We start from the raw sequence: 20,167 nt of genomic DNA on the forward strand, positions 1-20,167 counted from the left end.
CAACAGGTGTTGTGTAGCGTTAGTGTGTGTCCAACAGGTGTTGTGTAGCGTTAGTGTGTGTCCAACAGGTGTTGTGTAGCGTTAGTGTGTGTCCAACAGGTGTTGTGTAGCGTTAGTGTGTGTCCAACAGGTGTTGTGTAGTGTCCAACAGGTGTTGTGTAGCGTTAGTGTGTGTCCAACAGGTGTTGTGTAGCGTTAGTGTGTGTCCAACAGGTGTTGTGTAGTGTCCAACAGGTGTTGTGTAGCGTTAGTGTGTGTCCAACAGGTGTTGTGTAGCGTTAGTGTGTGTCCAACAGGTGTTGTGTAGCGTTAGTGTGTGTCCAACAGGTGTTGTGTAGCGTTAGTGTGTGTCCAACAGGTGTTGTGTAGCGTTAGTGTGTGTCCAACAGGTGTTGTGTAGCGTTAGTGTGTGTCCAACAGGTGTTGTGTAGCGTTAGTGTGTGTCCAACAGGTGTTGTGTAGCGTTAGTGTGTGTCCAACAGGTGTTGTGTAGTGTTAGTGTGTGTCCAACAGGTGTTGTGTAGCGTTAGTGTGTGTCCAACAGGTGTTGTGTAGCGTTAGTGTGTGTCCAACAGGTGTTGTGTAGCGTTAGTGTGTGTCCAACAGGTGTTGTGTAGCGTTAGTGTGTGTCCAACAGGTGTTGTGTAGTGTTAGTGTGTGTCCAACAGGTGTTGTGTAGCGTTAGTGTGTGTCCAACAGGTGTTGTGTAGCGTTAGTGTGTGTCCAACAGGTGTTGTGTAGTGTTAGTGTGTGTCCAACAGGTGTTGTGTAGCGTTAGTGTGTGTCCAACAGGTGTTGTGTAGCGTTAGTGTGTGTCCAACAGGTGTTGTGTAGTGTTAGTGTGTGTCCAACAGGTGTTGTGTAGTGTTAGTGTGTGTCCAACAGGTGTTGTGTAGCGTTAGTGTGTGTCCAACAGGTGTTGTGTAGCGTTAGTGTGTGTCCAACAGGTGTTGTGTAGCGTTAGTGTGTGTCCAACAGGTGTTGTGTAGCGTTAGTGTGTGTCCAACAGGTGTTGTGTAGCGTTAGTGTGTGTCCAACAGGTGTTGTGTAGTGTTAGTGTGTGTCCAACAGGTGTTGTGTAGCGTTAGTGTGTGTCCAACAGGTGTTGTGTAGCGTTAGTGTGTGTCCAACAGGTGTTGTGTAGCGTTAGTGTGTGTCCAACAGGTGTTGTGTAGCGTTAGTGTGTGTCCAACAGGTGTTGTGTAGCGTTAGTGTGTGTCCAACAGGTGTTGTGTAGTGTTAGTGTGTGTCCAACAGGTGTTGTGTAGCGTTAGTGTGTGTCCAACAGGTGTTGTGTAGCGTTAGTGTGTGTCCAACAGGTGTTGTGTAGTGTTAGTGTGTGTCCAACAGGTGTTGTGTAGTGTTAGTGTGTGTCCAACAGGTGTTGTGTAGCGTTAGTGTGTGTCCAACAGGTGTTGTGTAGCGTTAGTGTGTGTCCAACAGGTGTTGTGTAGCGTTAGTGTGTGTCCAACAGGTGTTGTGTAGCGTTAGTGTGTGTCCAACAGGTGTTGTGTAGCGTTAGTGTGTGTCCAACAGGTGTTGTGTAGCGTTAGTGTGTGTCCAACAGGTGTAGTGTAGTGTCCAACAGGTGTTGTGTAGTGTCCAACAGGTGTTGTGTCTAACAGGTGTTGTGTAGTGTCTAACAGGTGTTGTATAGTGTCCAACAGGTGTAGTGTCTAACAGGTGTTGTGTAGTGTCTAACAGGTGTTGTGTAGTGTCCAACAGGTGTTGTGTAGTGTCCAACAGGTGTTGTGTAGTGTCCAACAGGTGTAGTGTCTAACAGGTGTTGTGTAGTGTCTAACAGGTGTTGTGTAGTGTCTAACAGGTGTTGTGTAGTGTCTAACAGGTGTTGTGTAGTGTCTAACAGGTGTTGTGTAGTTGTGTCCAACAGGTGTTGTGTAGTGTCTAACAGGTGTTGTGTAGTGTCTAACAGGTGTTGTGTAGTGTCTAACAGGTGTTGTGTAGTGTCTAACAGGTGTTGTGTAGTTGTGTCCAACAGGTGTTGTGTAGTGTCTAACAGGTGTTGTGTAGTGTCCAACATGTGTTGTGTAGTGTCTAACAGGTGTTGTGTAGTTGTGTCCAACAGGTGTTGTGTAGTGTCTAACAGGTGTTGTGTAGTTGTGTCCAACAGGTGTTGTGTAGTGTCTAACAGGTGTTGTGTAGTGTCCAACATGTGTTGTGTAGTGTCTAACAGGTGTTGTGTAGTGTCTAACAGGTGTTGTGTTGTGTAGTGTCTAACAGGTGTTGTGTCCAACATGTGTTGTGTAGTGTCTAACAGGTGTTGTGTAGTGTCCAACAGGTGTTGTGTCTAACAGGTGTTGTGTAGTGTCCAACAGGTGTTGTGTAGCTGTGTAGCTGTGCGTCTCACTGTGTAGAGGGTAGGTCCTCTATCTCCAGCAGCACTCCCTTCTCCTGCAGACGGGTGGCGCTGTAGCTCAGAGCAGGAAGCTTCTTCTTCCCTTTGCTCTCTGCTGCCTTCTTATTGGTTGATTTACTGCAACACACAACCAATCACAATGTTTTACCTTTGACCTGTGTTTGAGTGAGAGCACCAGTCCTTTTATTGTGTCCACCTGTCTGTCTACCTACCTGTCTGTCTGTCTGTCTGTCTGTCTGTCTGTCTGTCTGTCTGTCCACCCGTCTGCATACCCGTCTACCTACCTACCTACATACCCGTCTACCTACCTACCTACATACCCGTCTACCTACCTACCTACATACCCGTCTACCTACCTACCTACATACCCGTCTACCTACCTACCTACATACCCGTCTACCTACCTACCTACATACCCGTCTACCTACCTACCCACCTACCTGTCTGTCTGTCTGTCCACCCATCTACATATCTACCCATCTACCTACCTACTTACCCACCCGTCTATCTACCTACATACCTGTCTACATACCCGTCTACTTACCTACCTACCTACATACCAGTCTATCTACCTAAATACCCACCAGTCTATCTACCTAAATACCCACCCGTCTATCTAACTACATACCCACCCGTCTATCTACCTACATACCAGTCTATCTACCTAAATACCCACCCGTCTATCTACCTACATACCCACCCGTCTATCTACCTACATACCTACCCGTCTATCTACCTACATACCCACCCGTCTATCTAACTACATACCCACCCGTCTATCTACCTACATACCCACCCGTCTATCTACCTACATACCCACCCGTCTATCTACCTACATACCCACCCGTCTATCTACCTACATACCCACCCGTCTATCTACCTACATACCCACCCGTCTATGTACCTACATACCCACCCGTCTATCTACCTACATACCCACCCGTCTATCTACCTACATACCCACCCGTCTATCTACCTACATACCCACCCGTCTATGTACCTACATACCCACCCGTCTATCTACCTACATACCCACCCGTCTATCTACCTACATACCCACCCGTCTATCTACCTACATACCCACCCGTCTATGTACCTACATACCCACCCGTCTATCTACCTACATACCCACCCGTCTATCTACCTACATACCCACCCGTCTATCTACCTACATACCCACCCGTCTATCTACCTACATACCTACCCGTCTATCTACCTACATACCCACCCGTCTATGTACCTACATACCCACCCGTCTATCTACCTACATACCCACCCGTCTATCTACCTACATACCCACCCGTCTATCTACCTACATACCCACCCGTCTATCTACCTACATACCTACCCGTCTATCTACCTACATACCCACCCGTCTATCTACCTACATACCTACCCGTCTATCTACCTACATACCCACCCGTCTATGTACCTACATACCCACCCGTCTATGTACCTACATACCCACCCGTCTATCTACCTACATACCTACCCGTCTATCTACCTACATACCCACCCGTCTATCTACCTACATACCTACCCGTCTATGTACCTACATACCCACCCGTCTATCTACCTACATACCTACCCGTCTATCTACCTACATACCTGTCTACATACCTGTCTACCTACCTACATACCTGTCTACCTACATACATACATACCTGTCTACCTACCTACATACATACATACCTGTCTACCTACATACATACATACCTGTCTACCTACCTACATACATACATACCTGTCTACCTACATACATACATACCTGTCTACCTACCTACATACATACATACCTGTCTACCTACATACATACATACCTGTCTACCTACATACATACATACCTGTCTACCTACCTACATACATACATACCTGTCTACCATACATTTTCATACAGGTGAATTGTTACAATAATAACGATGCACGGAGGGGTTATAGATTCAGCAGGAACCCTAACAAACAATAATAGTGTGTGTGTGTGTGTGTGTGTGTGTGTGTGTGTGTGTGTGTGTACCTCTTGGCGGTCAGGTTGTCCAGACAGGAAGTGATGTAATGCCTGTAGTAGTCCACCTGTTCGCTGTGGAAGCTGCTCTTTGCCTGCAGGCTGCCGAGAGTCTGACGGAGCTTCTGTAGCTCCGCCCCCCGACGCTGACGGTGCAGACGCTGCTGACGGATGTCCTGGGGGGAGGGGGGTATGACATCATCATGATTATATGTATAAGTAAAGACTCTTCTTCATTATGTGCAGATGTATTGATTAACTTTTGGGATATGATAAAGCCCCAAAGACACTTTCATTGGTAAAGAAGAAGAAGACGAATACAATAGATCCGTCGGTACGAGGACCCTAATGATCAGAACAATTAAAGTAAAAACTTGAATGAAAAGCATAAACTTTTCATTCATTCACATTAATTATCTGCTCACATGGTTTTATGCTGTAAAAGTGATATTATTAGCTTTTACTCTCAAAGAGGGTTTGAGTGGTTTTAGTAAAAGATTCTGGAAACAACAACAACAAGAACAACAACGTGTTGTTTTAACGCTGCGAGTATCAAAGATGAAATACAACTCGGCATCTTGGGTTCCACGTTACGCCTTCAAGCTCATGAAGAGAACAACCGACCAATAAGACGACAGCACTCGGGAGGACGTGTGTGTTCGTCACCTTGGCGATCATCTGCAGGATCTGGTCTGAGGTCTGAGGTGGTCTCAGGACCCCGAGCCCCTCCAGCCGACGAAGACACCGGAGGATCTTCCGCTTCTTCTCCTGCAGGCTCAGCTGGCCGTTGGCCACCAGCGACTGGTTCCTCTTCATCTTCTCAGGTGTGCGAGCGTCCTGCTGAGCTCGCTGCTGGATCAGCCAATCGTGACACACCTCCTAAGGAGGAGAGCGGAGGGGAGAGAGCTTTACCTGTGTGTGTGTGTTCACCTGTGTGAGAGCTTTACCTGTGTGTGTCCGTGTGTGTGTGTTCACCTGTGTGAGAGCTTTACCTGTGTGTGTCCGTGTGTGTGTGTTCACCTGTGTGAGAGCTTTACCTGTGTGTGTGTGTGTGTGTGTGTTCACCTGTGTGAGAGCTTTACCTGTGTGTGTGTGTGTGTGTGTGTTCACCTGTGTGAGAGCTTTACCTGTGTGTGTGCGTGTGTGTGTGTTCACCTGTGTGAGAGCTTTACCTGTGTGTGTGTGTGTGTGTGTGTTCACCTGTGTGAGAGCTTTACCTGTGTGTGTCCGTGTGTGTGTGTTCACCTGTGTGAGAGCTTTACCTGTGTGTGTGTGTGTGTGTGTGTGTGTGTGTTCACCTGTGTGAGAGCTTTACCTGTGTGTGTCCGTGTGTGTGTGTTCACCTGTGTGAGAGCTTTACCTGTGTGTGTGTGTGTGTGTGTTCACCTGTGTGAGAGCTTTACCTGTGTGTGTCCGTGTGTGTGTGTTCACCTGTGTGAGAGCTTTACCTGTGTGTGTGTGTGTGTGTGTTCACCTGTGTGAGAGCTTCACCTGTGTGTGTGTGTGTGTGTGTGTGTGTGTGTGTGTGTGTGTGTGTACCTGGTCATGTGACACGGATGCTCTCAGGATGTCACTCAGAGAGTCACCTGACTGAGTCCTGATGACATCAATGATCAGCTGCTTCGTGCTGAAAACAACAACAAAATAACTTTAAGTATGATTCATGAGCCGCTGCATCTGAGCATGCTCAGTACTGAAGCTAACATGCTAAGGTACCTGACCAGGTAAAGCTAACATACTAAGCTACCGGAGCAGGTGAAGCTAATATGCTAAGCTACCTGAGCAGCAGTCCTCTGGCGTCTGGTTTGTCGTTGGACTCGTTGAAGATGTCAAACTTGTTGGTGAGTGTCAGAGAAACCTCCATCTTGCTGCTCTGAGACAAACTGGACTCTGATGCCGGATCTGCTGATGAAGACTCCCCTGAAGAACAGAAAGCACAGATGTCAGAACCTATATAATAGTCAAAACATTACCTCCTAACGACCTTTCCTAACCACTTGTCCTTGACCTCTGTGGAAAACATCACAGTTTCAAGGAAAGATGGGAAGGAGAGTTCATGAGGAGTTAGGAAACAGCAACCGCTGTGTTTAGAGAACCCGACTCTACTACGTAGTTATGAGAAGACGGCAGTTCATAGTATTACTTTAACAACATTAGCTCCTTTCCTTTCCTAAAGGAAGGTCCAGTGTTTCCTCTGCTAAAGGAGCTAAGTAAGGAAGCATTGAAGCTCCTTTCCTTTCCTAAAGGAAGGTCCAGTGTTTCCTCTGCTAAAGGAGCTAAGTAAGGAAGCATTGAAGCTCCTTTCCTGAAGGAAGGTCCGGTGTTTCCTCTGCTAAAGGAGCTAAGTAAGGAAGCATTGAAGCTCCTTTCCTTTCCTAAAGGAAGGTCCGGTGTTTCCTCTGCTAAAGGAGCTAAGTAAGGAAGCATTGAAGCTCCTTTCCTTTCCTAAAGGAAGGTCCGGTGTTTCCTCTGCTAAAGGAGCTAAGTAAGGAAGCATTGAAGCTCCTTTCCTTTCCTAAAGGAAGGTCCAGTGTTTCCTCTGCTAAAGGAGCTAAGTAAGGAAGCATTGAAGCTCCTTTCCTGAAGGAAGGTCCGGTGTTTCCTCTGCTAAAGGAGCTAAGTAAGGAAGCATTGAAGCTCCTTTCCTTTCCTGAAGGAAGGTCCAGTGTTTCCTCTGCTAAAGGAGCTAAGTAAGGAAGCATTGAAGCTCCTTTCCTTTCCTGAAGGAAGGTCCAGTGTTTCCTCTGCTAAAGGAGCTAAGTAAGGAAGCATTGAAGCTCCTTTCCTTTGCATTTAGAGAATTCGACCAGCACTCATCATGGCGGCCACTTCCGAGTCATTTCATTTCGTTAGAACCTTCCTCAGAAAAATGGACTATTGGACCGCAGCCCAGATCCTGGATCACCAACACCAACTGGTTCGAGACTTGTTTTCTGGTGTCCACTTGTGTTTTTATGCAGTAATAAAAGTCCCAGTGGTACGAAGAACAGCAGTGATGAAGTAGTACCAGGAGTACTAGATGTAGTACCAATGAGTTCCTGCAGGGTGGGAACTGATCCAAGGTCCTTCAGCAGCAGTCTGAGAGGGTCTGAAGGGTCCGGACACAAAACCTCCTGCTGCTCCAACAACAACTGAAAACACAAACACAGGACGTTGTGATCTGGGTCCAGGTTTAGACTCAGACCGGGGTCCACGTTTAGACTAAAACCAGGTCCAGGTCTAGACTCCATACTGACCTGGTGAGTATTGAGCAGCTCGCTGACGGAGATGTAGACGACGGGTTTGTTGACGATGAGCAGCTCAGAGTATTCGTCTATGTTGAACCGGTCTTCTGGTTCCGGTACGTCACAAACACACAACAGGAACTTCCTGTCAAACACACAACAAGAACTTCCTGTCAAACACACAACAGGAACTTCCTGTCAAACACACAACAGGAACTTCCTGTCAAACACACAACAAGAACTTCCTGTCAAACACACAACAAGAACTTCCTGTCAAACACACAACAGGAACTTCCTGTCAAACACACAACAAGAACTTCCTGTCAAACACACAACAAGAACTTCCTGTCAAACACACAACAAGAACTTCCTGTCAAACACACAACAGGAACTTCCTGTCAAACACACAACAAGAACTTCCTGTCAAACACACAACAAGAACTTCCTGTCAAACACACAACAAGAACTTCCTGTCAAACACACAACAGGAACTTCCTGTCAAACACACAACAAGAACTTCCTGTCAAACACACAACAAGAACTTCCTGTCAAACACACAACAAGAACTTCCTGTCAAACACACAACAGGAACTTCCTGTCAAACACACAACAAGAACTTCCTGTCAAACACACAACAAGAACTTCCTGTCAAACACACAACAAGAACTTCCTGTCAAACACACAACAAGAACTTCCTGTCAAACACACAACAGGAACTTCCTGTCAAACACACAACAGGAACTTCCTGTCAAACACACAACAAGAACTTCCTGTCAAACACACAACAGGAACTTCCTGTCAAACACACAACAGGAACTTCCTGTCAAACACACAACAGGAACTTCCTGTCAAACACACAACAGGAACTTCCTGTCAAACACACAACAGGAACTTCCTGTCAAACACACAACAAGAACTTCCTGTCAAACACACAACAGGAACTTCCTGTCAAACACACAACAAGAACTTCCTGTCAAACACACAACAAGAACTTCCTGTCAAACACACAACAAGAACTTCCTGTCAAACACACAACAGGAACTTCCTGTCAAACACACAACAGGAACTTCCTGTCAAACACACAACAGGAACTTCCTGTCAAACACACAACAAGAACTTCCTGTCAAACACACAACAGGAACTTCCTGTCAAACACACAACAGGAACTTCCTGTCAAACACACAACAGGAACTTCATGTCAAACATTTATCTGTAACTCTGTTGGCTTCATGAGTAAAAATCAGAATAAAAGTCCAGAAATGACTTTGTCTCCTGTGTTGGTTCTGAATCCAGAGCTCAGAGATTAAAGGTCGCGTTAGGACCCTGACCTGAACTTGTCGTGGGTCTGGCTGATGTACTGGTTCAAGGCTCTGACGTGGTATCCGTCTCCGTGGAAGTGTTTGTTGGCGGCGGCGTGCTGCAGCATCCGGGCAACGGAGCCCAGGATGTGACGCTGCTCCGGCTGCAGGGACGAGCCAGCGGACCGGTCCACTACGTCGAAACCATCCGGGGCAACGACGGCCGGGTTCATGTAGCGGTAGTAGACCAGGTTACTGACAATCTGAGGGAGAGGAGGCGGGGAGACAGCGTCATGAAACCAGTCGAAACCAGTCGGTCTCGTCTGTAGACGAGGACCTGTGTTAATGGTCCTGGTCGAGGCTCCGTCTAATTCCTGGATCGTACCTTGTAGACTTCGTCCTCGCTGGCTTCAGGAAACTTCGCTTTCAGAGCATCTCGGAGAACCTTCGCTGTGTAACGTAATCCATAACTACGACAAACAAAACACAACATGATGTGTTGGAGGTAAATGGGTGGAGACCTACAGTAGTCGCACATCAGTTGTGTGACTTCCTACATCAGAATAGTTTATTTGAGGAGTTTCAGTCAGGATTTAGAAAACACCACAGAGACAGACCTCCTAATGCATCAGATAAAGGACTCATCTCTGTACTGGTCTTGTTAGACCTTAGTGCTGATAAAGGACTCATCTCTGTACTGGTCTTATTAGACCTTAGTGCTGATAAAGGACTCATCTCTGTACTGGTCTTATTAGACCTTAGTGCTGATAAAGAACTCATCTCTGTACTGGTCTTGTTAGACCTTAGTGCTGATAAAGGACTCATCTCTGTACTGGTCTTGTTAGACCTTAGTGCTGATAAAGGACTCATCTCTGTACTGGTCTTATTAGACCTTAGTGCTGATAAAGAACTCATCTCTGTACTGGTCTTATTAGACATTAGTGCTGATAAAGGACTCATCTCCGTACTGGTCTTGTTAGACCTTAGTGCTGATAAAGGACTCATCTCTGTACTGGTCTTGTTAGACCTTAGTGCTGATAAAGAACTCATCTCTGTACTGGTCTTATTAGACCTTAGTGCTGATAAAGAACTCATCTCTGTACTGGTCTTGTTAGACCTTAGTGCTGATAAAGAACTCATCTCTGTACTGGTCTTGTTAGACCTTAGTGCTGATAAAGGACTCATCTCTGCACTGGTCTTGTTAGACCTTAGTGCTGATAAAGGACTCATCTCTGTACTGGTCTTGTTAGACCTTAGTGCTGATAAAGGACTCATCTCTGTACTGGTCTTGTTAGACCTTAGTGCTGATAAAGGACTCATCTCTGTACTGGTCTTGTTAGACCTTAGTGCTGATAAAGGACTCATCTCTGTACTGGTCTTGTTAGACCTTAGTGCTGATAGAGGACTCATCTCTGTACTGGTCTTGTTAGACCTTAGTGCTGCGTTCGACACCATTGATCATGACATCCTATTACAGAGACTGGATCAGTCGATTGGCATTTCAGGTACCGCACTAAGTTGGTTTAAATCCTATTTATCAGATCGATCTCAGTTTGTATTTGTAGACGATGAAGCCTCAATGACCACCAACGTTAATCACGGAGTTCCACAAGGTTCTGTGCTTGGACCAATTTTATTTACCTTATATATGCTTCCTTTGGGCAACATTATCAGGAAACACTGCATAAACGTTCATTGCTATGCAGACGATACTCAATTATATCTATGGATCAAACCAGAGGAGACCAACCAGCTCGCTAAAATTCAAGAATGTCTTAAAGACATAAAAAGATGGATGACCTGCAACTTCCTGATGTTAAACTCAGACAAAACTGAAGTTATTTTACTGGCCCTGAACACCTCAGAGATCAATTATCTGGTGATGTGGTTTCTGTAGATGGCATTGCCCTGGCATCCAACACCACTGTAAAGAATCTCTAGTTATCTTTGACCCAGACTTGTCCTTTAACTCCACGTTAAGCTAATCTCAAATTTCGTTTACCTCCTCAAACGGTGGTTTGAGGAGGTAAACGGGTGGAGACCTACGGTAGCTTGTGCAGGTTGGAGGTGATGGCTTTGAGGACTCGGTCCGTCAGGTTCTTCAGGTTGATGATGGCGATGTCGATGCGTCTCTGGACTTCGGGGTGACTCAGCGCGTCTGCAGGTGAAACCTCGTATGGCAAAGAGCTGCAGGGACACAGACAGGTGAGACAGGTGAGACAGGTGAGTCGGGGAGGGAGCGCTGAACCACCGTCATCTGTCCGTTCAGACCTCTTGTGTCCGGTCTGGGTCTCGGTCTGGTTGATCCAGGTCTTGTAGACGTCCACCGGGTCGGTCCTGATGCTGAGGGTCCGGTCCAGCAGGACTTCCTGCAGAGCCGGACCCAGAGACTCGCGCAGGGCGTTCTGACCGCGGGCGTTACGGTAAAAGTTCACAAGCATCTTGATGACGGTGGGGTTTCCTGTGACCACATCCTGAGGCTGCTCCACCTTCAGTCTGACACCGGCACACAGGTAAACATTACGACACAGCCACAGGAACTCAGAGTGTGTGTGTGTGTGTGTGTGTGTGTCGGAGGGGATCACCTGATCTCGTAGCGCAGCGCCTCAGTGAACAGCTGCAGCAGCAGGAAGGCCTCTCTGCAGTCGGAGCCGTAGTTAAACAGACTGAACACCAACATCTCCATGAAGGAGGTGGAGCGGCTCTGAGGCATCAGGAAGATCAGCTGAGCCAGGTACAGAGGCTGGGTCTGAAACAGCAACACAGCCCCTGAAGACATGCAGAGACAACAGAGGTGTGTGTGTGTGTGTGTGTGTGTCTCACCTGCAGCAGGTAGAACAGGTGTTGGTAGGCCTCCAGTCTCTCTCTTCTCCCTCTGCTCAGAGCCTTCAGTCCTTTACATCTCTCCAGGTCCATCATGTCCGACAGCTGCTCCTTGTTCTTCTTTGTGAGCTTCTTACAGTGAGACACCAATTCCTGTTAGAGAGAGAGGACACGGACACTAAGGAGTGAGTTACCTGCTAAGGAGTGAGTTACCTGCTAAGCATTGAGTTACCTGCTAAGGAGTGAGTTACCTAAGCAGTGAGTTACCTGCTAAGGAGTGAGTTACCTGCTAAGGAGTGAGTTACCTGCTAAGGAGTGAGTTACCTGCTAAGGAGTGAGTTACCTGCTAAGCAGTGAGTTACCTGCTAAGGAGTGAGTTACCTAAGCAGTGAGTTACCTGCTAAGGAGTGAGTTACCTAAGGAGTGAGTTACCTGCTAAGGAGTGAGTTACCTAAGCAGTGAGTTACCTGCTAAGCAGTGAGTTACCTGCTAAGGAGTGAGTTACCTGCTAAGGAGTGAGTTACCTGCTAAGGAGTGAGTTACCTAAGCAGTGAGTTACCTGCTAAGGAGTGAGTTACCTGCTAAGGAGTGAGTTACCTGCTAAGGAGTGAGTTACCTAAGCAGTGAGTTACCTGCTAAGGAGTGAGTTACCTGCTAAGGAGTGAGTTACCTAAGCAGTGAGTTACCTGCTAAGGAGTGAGTTACCTGCTAAGGAGTGAGTTACCTAAGCAGTGAGTTACCTGCTAAGGAGTGAGTTACCTGCTAAGCATTGAGTTACCTGCTAAGGAGTGAGTTACCTAAGCAGTGAGTTACCTGCTAAGGAGTGAGTTACCTGCTAAGGAGTGAGTTACCTGCTAAGGAGTGAGTTACCTAAGCAGTGAGTTACCTGCTAAGGAGTGAGTTACCTAAGCAGTGAGTTACCTGCTAAGGAGTGAGTTACCTGCTAAGGAGTGAGTTACCTGCTAAGGAGTGAGTTACCTGCTAAGGAGTGAGTTACCTAAGCAGTGAGTTACCTGCTAAGGAGTGAGTTACCTAAGCAGTGAGTTACCTGCTAAGGAGTGAGTTACCTGCTAAGGAGTGAGTTACCTAAGCAGTGAGTTACCTGCTAAGGAGTGAGTTACCTGCTAAGGAGTGAGTTACCTAAGCAGTGAGTTACCTGCTAAGGAGTGAGTTACCTGCTAAGGAGTGAGTTACCTGCTAAGGAGTGAGTTACCTAAGCAGTGAGTTACCTGCTAAGGAGTGAGTTACCTGCTAAGGAGTGAGTTACCTAAGCAGTGAGTTACCTGCTAAGGAGTGAGTTACCTGCTAAGCATTGAGTTACCTGCTAAGGAGTGAGTTACCTGCTAAGCATTGAGTTACCTGCTAAGGAGTGAGTTACCTAAGCAGTGAGTTACCTGCTAAGCAGTGAGTTACCTGCTAAGGAGTGAGTTACCTGCTAAGGAGTGAGTTACCTAAGCATTGAGTTACCTGCTAAGGAGTGAGTTACCTAAGCAGTGAGTTACCTGCTAAGGAGTGAGTTACCTGCTAAGGAGTGAGTTACCTGCTAAGGAGTGAGTTACCTAAGCAGTGAGTTACCTGCTAAGGAGTGAGTTACCTGCTAAGGAGTGAGTTACCTAAGCAGTGAGTTACCTGCTAAGGAGTGAGTTACCTGCTAAGGAGTGAGTTACCTAAGCAGTGAGTTACCTGCTAAGCATTGAGTTACCTGCTAAGGAGTGAGTTACCTAAGCAGTGAGTTACCTGCTAAGGAGTGAGTTACCTGCTAAGGAGTGAGTTACCTGCTAAGGAGTGAGTTACCTAAGCAGTGAGTTACCTGCTAAGGAGTGAGTTACCTGCTAAGGAGTGAGTTACCTAAGCAGTGAGTTACCTGCTAAGGAGTGAGTTACCTGCTAAGGAGTGAGTTACCTAAGCAGTGAGTTACCTGCTAAGGAGTGAGTTACCTGCTAAGGAGTGAGTTACCTAAGCAGTGAGTTACCTGCTAAGGAGTGAGTTACCTGCTAAGGAGTGAGTTACCTAAGCAGTGAGTTACCTGCTAAGGAGTGAGTTACCTGCTAAGGAGTGAGTTACCTGCTAAGGAGTGAGTTACCTGCTAAGGAGTGAGTTACCTGCTAAGGAGTGAGTTACCTAAGCAGTGAGTTACCTGCTAAGGAGTGAGTTACCTGCTAAGCATTGAGTTACCTGCTAAGGAGTGAGTTACCTAAGCAGTGAGTTACCTGCTAAGGAGTGAGTTACCTGCTAAGGAGTGAGTTACCTGCTAAGGAGTGAGTTACCTGCTAAGGAGTGAGTTACCTGCTAAGGAGTGAGTTACCTGCTAAGGAGTGAGTTACCTAAGCAGTGAGTTACCTGCTAAGGAGTGAGTTACCTGCTAAGGAGTGAGTTACCTGCTAAGGAGTGAGTTACCTAAGCAGTGAGTTACCTGCTAAGGAGTGAGTTACCTAAGCAGTGAGTTACCTGCTAAGGAGTGAGTTACCTGCTAAGGAGTGAGTTACCTAAGCAGTGAGTTACCTGCTAAGGAGTGAGTTACCTGCTAAGGAGTGAGTTACCTAAGCAGTGAGTTACCTGCTAAGGAGTGAGTTACCTGCTAAGGAGTGAGTTACCTAAGCAGTGAGTTACCTGCTAAGGAGTGAGTTACCTGCTAAGGAGTGAGTTACCTAAGCAGTGAGTTACCTGCTAAGGAGTGAGTTACCTGCTAAGGAGTGAGTTACCTGCTAAGGAGTGAGTTACCTGCTAAGCAGTGAGTTACCTGCTAAGCAGTGAGTTACCTGCTAAGGAGTGAGTTACCTGCGAAGGAGTGAGTTACCTGCTAAGCAGTGAGTTACCTGCGAAGGAGTGAGTTACCTGCGAAGGAGTGAGTTACCTGCTAAGCAGTGAGTTACCTGCGAAGGAGTGAGTTACCTAAGCAGTGAGTTACCTGCGAAGGAGTGAGTTACCTGCTAAGCAGTGAGTTACCTGCGAAGGAGTGAGTTACCTGCTAAGGAGTGAGTTACCTGCTAAGGAGTGAGTTACCTAAGCAGTGAGTTACCTGCTAAGGAGTGAGTTACCTGCTAAGGAGTGAGTTACCTGCTAAGGAGTGAGTTACCTAAGCAGTGAGTTACCTGCTAAGGAGTGAGTTACCTGCTAAGGAGTGAGTTACCTAAGCAGTGAGTTACCTGCTAAGGAGTGAGTTACCTGCTAAGGAGTGAGTTACCTAAGCAGTGAGTTACCTGCTAAGGAGTGAGTTACCTGCTAAGGAGTGAGTTACCTAAGCAGTGAGTTACCTGCTAAGGAGTGAGTTACCTGCTAAGGAGTGAGTTACCTAAGCAGTGAGTTACCTGCTAAGGAGTGAGTTACCTGCTAAGGAGTGAGTTACCTGCTAAGGAGTGAGTTACCTGCTAAGCAGTGAGTTACCTGCTAAGCAGTGAGTTACCTGCTAAGGAGTGAGTTACCTGCGAAGGAGTGAGTTACCTGCTAAGCAGTGAGTTACCTGCGAAGGAGTGAGTTACCTGCGAAGGAGTGAGTTACCTGCTAAGCAGTGAGTTACCTGCGAAGGAGTGAGTTACCTAAGCAGTGAGTTACCTGCGAAGGAGTGAGTTACCTGCTAAGCAGTGAGTTACCTGCGAAGGAGTGAGTTACCTGCTAAGGAGTGAGTTACCTGCTAAGGAGTGAGTTACCTGCTAAGGAGTGAGTTACCTAAGCAGTGATTACCTGCAGTGTGGCTCTGTTTCGGATCAGCAGGCCGATCTTCAGGTCCATCAGGTCCAGGTCCGCCTCCAGCTGTCGGTTGAAGCGGATACTTCTCACCACCTCCTCCCTCAGACGCAGTTGCTCCGCCTCCTCTCTGATATCAGCGTCACCCAGGTCGAGCAGGTGAACAAACTTCCTGACCACAGACAGGGGGGGCGTCGCCGAGTGCACTGAGACAGGTGAGAGGAGGGTCCTCATAATGCTTCCAGGTCTTTCAACAGGCTGACCAATCACAGGTGACACCTCGTTGGCAAACTCACCCAGCAACCGGTACTGTTCTCGAGCTCTGTTGGCTCTGAAGAAGGCCTGGATCTTTATGACAGCGCCCACCTGTGGACAGACCACACCATCAGAAAAGTCCTGATTACAGGTACGGTGTCCTCAGTTGTGACTGGAACCAGGACTGGCATCAGAACACTGAGGTGAAACCCCAACTGTTCTCGGATCCGTTTGTCTCACGTGGCGTCTGAAGAACCTCAGTCGAGCTCGATATTTTCTCCTCGTAGACCACATCTTTACAAACGCCTGGATCTGTAAACACAAACAAAATGACAAATGTTTATGTACTAAACAATAATCAATGTGTCGCTCCATAAAACATTTACTCAAACTGGTGTAACGGGTTGTTATTGATCCCAGATCAGTTCTGCCCCCTTACAGTCTAACGTTTACCATCACAGAGTAAAAAAAGTGTCTCATCCAGTAGATCATGTGATCAGGACTCCATGATGTTTCTCTAGTCTCTGATCATGGGACTTTGTAAACAACCAATCAGTGTTTAGACAAAGAGGAGCAGAGCTAGTAACGTTAGCAGCACCGCTAACGGAGAACCAGGTTCACTTCAGTTACATGATGTTGCGTTCAGGAACTGCTCAGTGAACATGAGTACTGGCTGAAGGTAAATGATAATGTTCTCATGATGCGTTCAGGCTCTGCTCAGTGAACATGAGTACTGGCTGTCTGCCTTGAACATAAACAAACATGAGCCGATGTTAGCCGTTACCGTGACAACAGCTCTCCAGTTCATGTGGAGGAACTGCAGCCGCCGTCTGAACGCGTCCTGCTGGACGAACCTCCTCCAGTGAGCCTGAACACGAGACAGACCAGTTTACACCGGTTAGTACGTGTGTAAACCAGTATAGACCAGAACATTATAAACCAACAGTGCAGCCCAGTATAGCCCAGTGTAGCCCAGTGTAGCCCAGTGCAGCCCAGTATAGCCCAGTGTAGCCCAGTATAGCCCAGTATAGCCCAGTATAGCCCAGTATAGCCCAGTATAGCCCAGTGTAGCCCAGTATAACAGAGAATACCCCAGTATAGCCCAGTGTGTGATACCTGTCCCACCACCGTCATGGTAATACTCCCTCACCTGGATGGTGATGACAGCAGGTGTCTGGCTGGTCAGGTAAAGGCGTCGAGCCTCCAGCTTCTGCCTGAGCAGGAAGCCTCGACTGAGTGCCTGCAGACGAGCGACGAGGGCCTCGCTGCTCCTCCAGAGGGCGCTGCGGCTGTGCGAGTTGGAAACACTGCTGACGACTTCCTGTCAGGGGTCACATGACATCACTGCAGGTGTAGACCCTGACAGACCTCCGGCCGGCCCTCCAACCCTCAGGTGTGTGTGTGTGGCCCCCATGACCCTCAGGTGTGTGTGTGTGTGTGTGTCTCACCTGTATCTGGTGCCGGTCCAGGAACACACTGTTGTTGATGAAGCCGCTGGGTTCCTCCCAGGTGCCCTCCAGTCTGTTCAGGTGCAGGTAGAACGAGCCGTCGTCCAGCCGGACTCGAACCCACGGACTCCTGTTGTCTCCTGATTACAAACATTTAAAGTGGGAGACGTTTCAGAGAAGTGATGATGATGATGATGATGAAGGTGAAGGTGAAGGTGGGCTACCTGAGCGTGCCCTGTGGGCCACCTGTCCGTACAGCTCTCTCTGGTACTCTGCGGCGCAGGAAGGAACGACTCCCTGCAGCTGCACGTCAGGTAGACTCAGAACACGCAGCGTCTGCTTGGCTTTGTTCTCCTTCACGGCCTGATTCACTGCAGCCACTGACAGGCACACTGTCAACAACAACAACAACAACAACACACGTCACCACAGCAGCAGAACAAATACACAATAATAAACAACAACATGGTGAAATCATAGAGGCCTGAGTTACAAACTATTTAAAACAAATCACAGTCAAGACCGGGACTCACGCTTCAGAGCCTTCCGAGTCTGCTGATTGGCTCTCCTCACTGCCTCCTGGATATCAGCCAACCACAACTCAGCTCCGGGGTCTCTGCTCACCTGATTGGACAGAAAGAGGACGCATGACTTCGGCTTTAAAAATAATAAATACTCAAATTCAATTAATCAACTCAGAGTTCTGATTGTTTAGTGACCTGTGACTGGTTACCTGTGTTTAGTTACCTGTGTTTAGTTACCTGTGACTGGTTACCTGTGTTTAGTTACCAGTGTTTAGTTACCTGTGACTGGTTACCTGTGTTTAGTTACCTGTGTTTAGTTACCTGTGTTTAGTTACCTGTGACTGGTTACCTGTGTTTAGTTACCTGTGTTTAGTGACCTGTGACTGGTTACCTGTGTTTAGTTACCAGTGTTTAGTTACCTGTGACTGGTTACCTGTGTTTAGTTACCTGTGTTTAGTGACCTGTGACTGGTTACCTGTGTTTAGTTACCAGTGTTTAGTTACCTGTGACTGGTTACCTGTGTTTAGTTACCTGTGTTTAGTTACCTGTGACTGGTTACCTGTGTTTATTTACCTGTGTTTAGTTACCTGTGTTTAGTTACCTGTGACTGGTTAACTGTGACTGGTTACCTGTGTTTAGTTACCTGTGACTGGTTAACTGTGACTGGTTACCTGTGACTGGTTAACTGTGACTGGTTACCTGTGTTTAGTTACCGGTTACCTGTGTTTAGTTACCTGTGTTTAGTTACCTGTGTTTAGTTACCTGTGTTTAGTTACCTGTGACTGGTTACCTGTGACTGGTTACCTGTGACTGGTTACCTGTGTTTGGTTACCTGTGACTGGTTACCTGTGTTTAGTTACCAGTGTTTACTTACCTGTGACTGGTTACCTGTGACTGGTTACCTGTGTTTAGTTACCAGTGTTTAGTTACCTGTGACTGGTTACCTGTGTTTAGTTACCTGTGACTGGTTACCTGTGACTGGTTACCTGTGTTTATTTACCTGTGTTTAGTTACCTGTGTTTAGTTACCTGTGTTTAGTTACCTGTGACTGGTTACCTGTGTTTAGTTACCTGTGTTTAGTTACCTGTGACTGGTTACCTGTGTTTATTTACCTGTGTTTAGTTACCTGTGTTTAGTTACCTGTGACTGGTTAACTGTGACTGGTTACCTGTGTTTAGTTACCTGTGACTGGTTAACTGTGACTGGTTACCTGTGTTTAGTTACCAGTTACCTGTGTTTAGTTACCGGTTACCTGTGTTTAGTTACCAGTGTTTAGTTACCTGTGACTGGTTACCTGTGTTTATTTACCTGTGTTTAGTTACCTGTGTTTAGTTACCTGTGTTTAGTTACCTGTGTTTAGTTACCTGTGTTTAGTTACCTGTGTTTAGTTACCTGTGTTTAGTTACCTGTGTTTAGTTACCTGTGTTTAGTTACCTGTGACTGGTTACCTGTGTTTAGTTACCTGTGACTGGTTACCTGTGTTTAGTTACCTGTGTTTATTTACTTGTGTTTAGTTACCTGTGTTTAGTTACCTGTGACTGGTTACCTGTGTTTAGTTACCTGTGTTTAGTTACCTGTGACTGGTTACCTGTGTTTAGTTACCTGTGTTTATTTACCTGTGTTTAGTTACCTGTGTTTAGTTACCTGTGACTGGTTACCTGTGTTTATTTACCTGTGTTTAGTTACCTGTGTTTAGTTACCTGTGTTTAGTTACCTGTGTTTATTTACTTGTGTTTAGTTACCTGTGTTTATTTACCTGTGTTTAGTTACCTGTGTTTAGTTACCTGTGTTTAGTTACCTGTGTTTAGTTACCTGTGACTGGTTACCTGTGTTTAGTTACCTGTGACTGGTTACCTGTGTTTAGTTACCTGTGACTGGTTACCTGTGTTTAGTTACCTGTGTTTATTTACTTGTGTTTAGTTACCTGTGTTTAGTTACCTGTGACTGGTTACCTGTGTTTAGTTACCTGTGTTTAGTTACCTGTGACTGGTTACCTGTGTTTAGTTACCTGTGTTTAGTTACCTGTGACTGGTTACCTGTGTTTATTTACCTGTGTTTAGTTACCTGTGTTTAGTTACCTGTGTTTAGTTACCTGTGTTTATTTACTTGTGTTTAGTTACCTGTGTTTAGTTACCTGTGTTTAGTTACCTGTGTTTAGTTACCTGTGTTTAGTTACCTGTGTTTAGTTACCTGTGTTTAGTTACCTGTGACTGGTTACCTGTGTTTAGTTACCTGTGACTGGTTACCTGTGTTTAGTTACCTGTGTTTATTTACTTGTGTTTAGTTACCTGTGTTTAGTTACCTGTGACTGGTTACCTGTGTTTAGTTACCTGTGTTTAGTTACCTGTGACTGGTTACCTGTGTTTAGTTACCTGTGTTTATTTACCTGTGTTTAGTTACCTGTGTTTAGTTACCTGTGACTGGTTACCTGTGTTTATTTACCTGTGTTTAGTTACCTGTGTTTAGTTACCTGTGTTTAGTTACCTGTGTTTATTTACTTGTGTTTAGTTACCTGTGTTTATTTACCTGTGT

At 46.5% G+C, this 20,167-nt stretch overlaps 2 protein-coding genes across 3 annotated transcripts in view; both read right to left on the reverse strand.

Moving 5' to 3' along the window:
• The window catches only part of pnp4b (purine nucleoside phosphorylase 4b), a 392,972-nt gene that overhangs the window by 28,316 nt on the left and 344,489 nt on the right, over positions 1 to 20,167 (reverse strand). The window lies entirely within an intron of this gene.
• iqgap3 (IQ motif containing GTPase activating protein 3) overlaps positions 1 to 20,167 on the reverse strand; it is a 45,389-nt gene that overhangs the window by 8,879 nt on the left and 16,343 nt on the right. The window contains exons 16-36 of the mRNA XM_034553988.1: positions 17,645 to 17,735; positions 17,336 to 17,503; positions 17,112 to 17,251; positions 16,814 to 16,984; positions 16,448 to 16,531; positions 15,904 to 15,975; positions 15,705 to 15,774; positions 15,406 to 15,614; positions 11,725 to 11,877; positions 11,487 to 11,650; positions 11,173 to 11,397; positions 10,948 to 11,088; positions 9,287 to 9,371; positions 8,932 to 9,164; positions 7,616 to 7,748; positions 7,408 to 7,510; positions 6,158 to 6,299; positions 5,919 to 6,006; positions 5,046 to 5,258; positions 4,392 to 4,555; positions 2,369 to 2,494 (exon numbers count right to left, since the gene is read on the reverse strand). Of these exons, the coding sequence (XP_034409879.1) occupies positions 2,369 to 2,494; positions 4,392 to 4,555; positions 5,046 to 5,258; positions 5,919 to 6,006; positions 6,158 to 6,299; positions 7,408 to 7,510; positions 7,616 to 7,748; positions 8,932 to 9,164; positions 9,287 to 9,371; positions 10,948 to 11,088; positions 11,173 to 11,397; positions 11,487 to 11,650; positions 11,725 to 11,877; positions 15,406 to 15,614; positions 15,705 to 15,774; positions 15,904 to 15,975; positions 16,448 to 16,531; positions 16,814 to 16,984; positions 17,112 to 17,251; positions 17,336 to 17,503; positions 17,645 to 17,735 (2,975 nt within the window). The remainder of the gene's footprint in view (positions 1 to 2,368; positions 2,495 to 4,391; positions 4,556 to 5,045; positions 5,259 to 5,918; positions 6,007 to 6,157; positions 6,300 to 7,407; positions 7,511 to 7,615; positions 7,749 to 8,931; positions 9,165 to 9,286; positions 9,372 to 10,947; positions 11,089 to 11,172; positions 11,398 to 11,486; positions 11,651 to 11,724; positions 11,878 to 15,405; positions 15,615 to 15,704; positions 15,775 to 15,903; positions 15,976 to 16,447; positions 16,532 to 16,813; positions 16,985 to 17,111; positions 17,252 to 17,335; positions 17,504 to 17,644; positions 17,736 to 20,167) is intronic.

This window comes from Cyclopterus lumpus, chromosome 16 (genome assembly GCF_009769545.1).
Source record: "Cyclopterus lumpus isolate fCycLum1 chromosome 16, fCycLum1.pri, whole genome shotgun sequence".
NCBI lineage: Eukaryota > Metazoa > Chordata > Actinopteri > Perciformes > Cyclopteridae > Cyclopterus > Cyclopterus lumpus.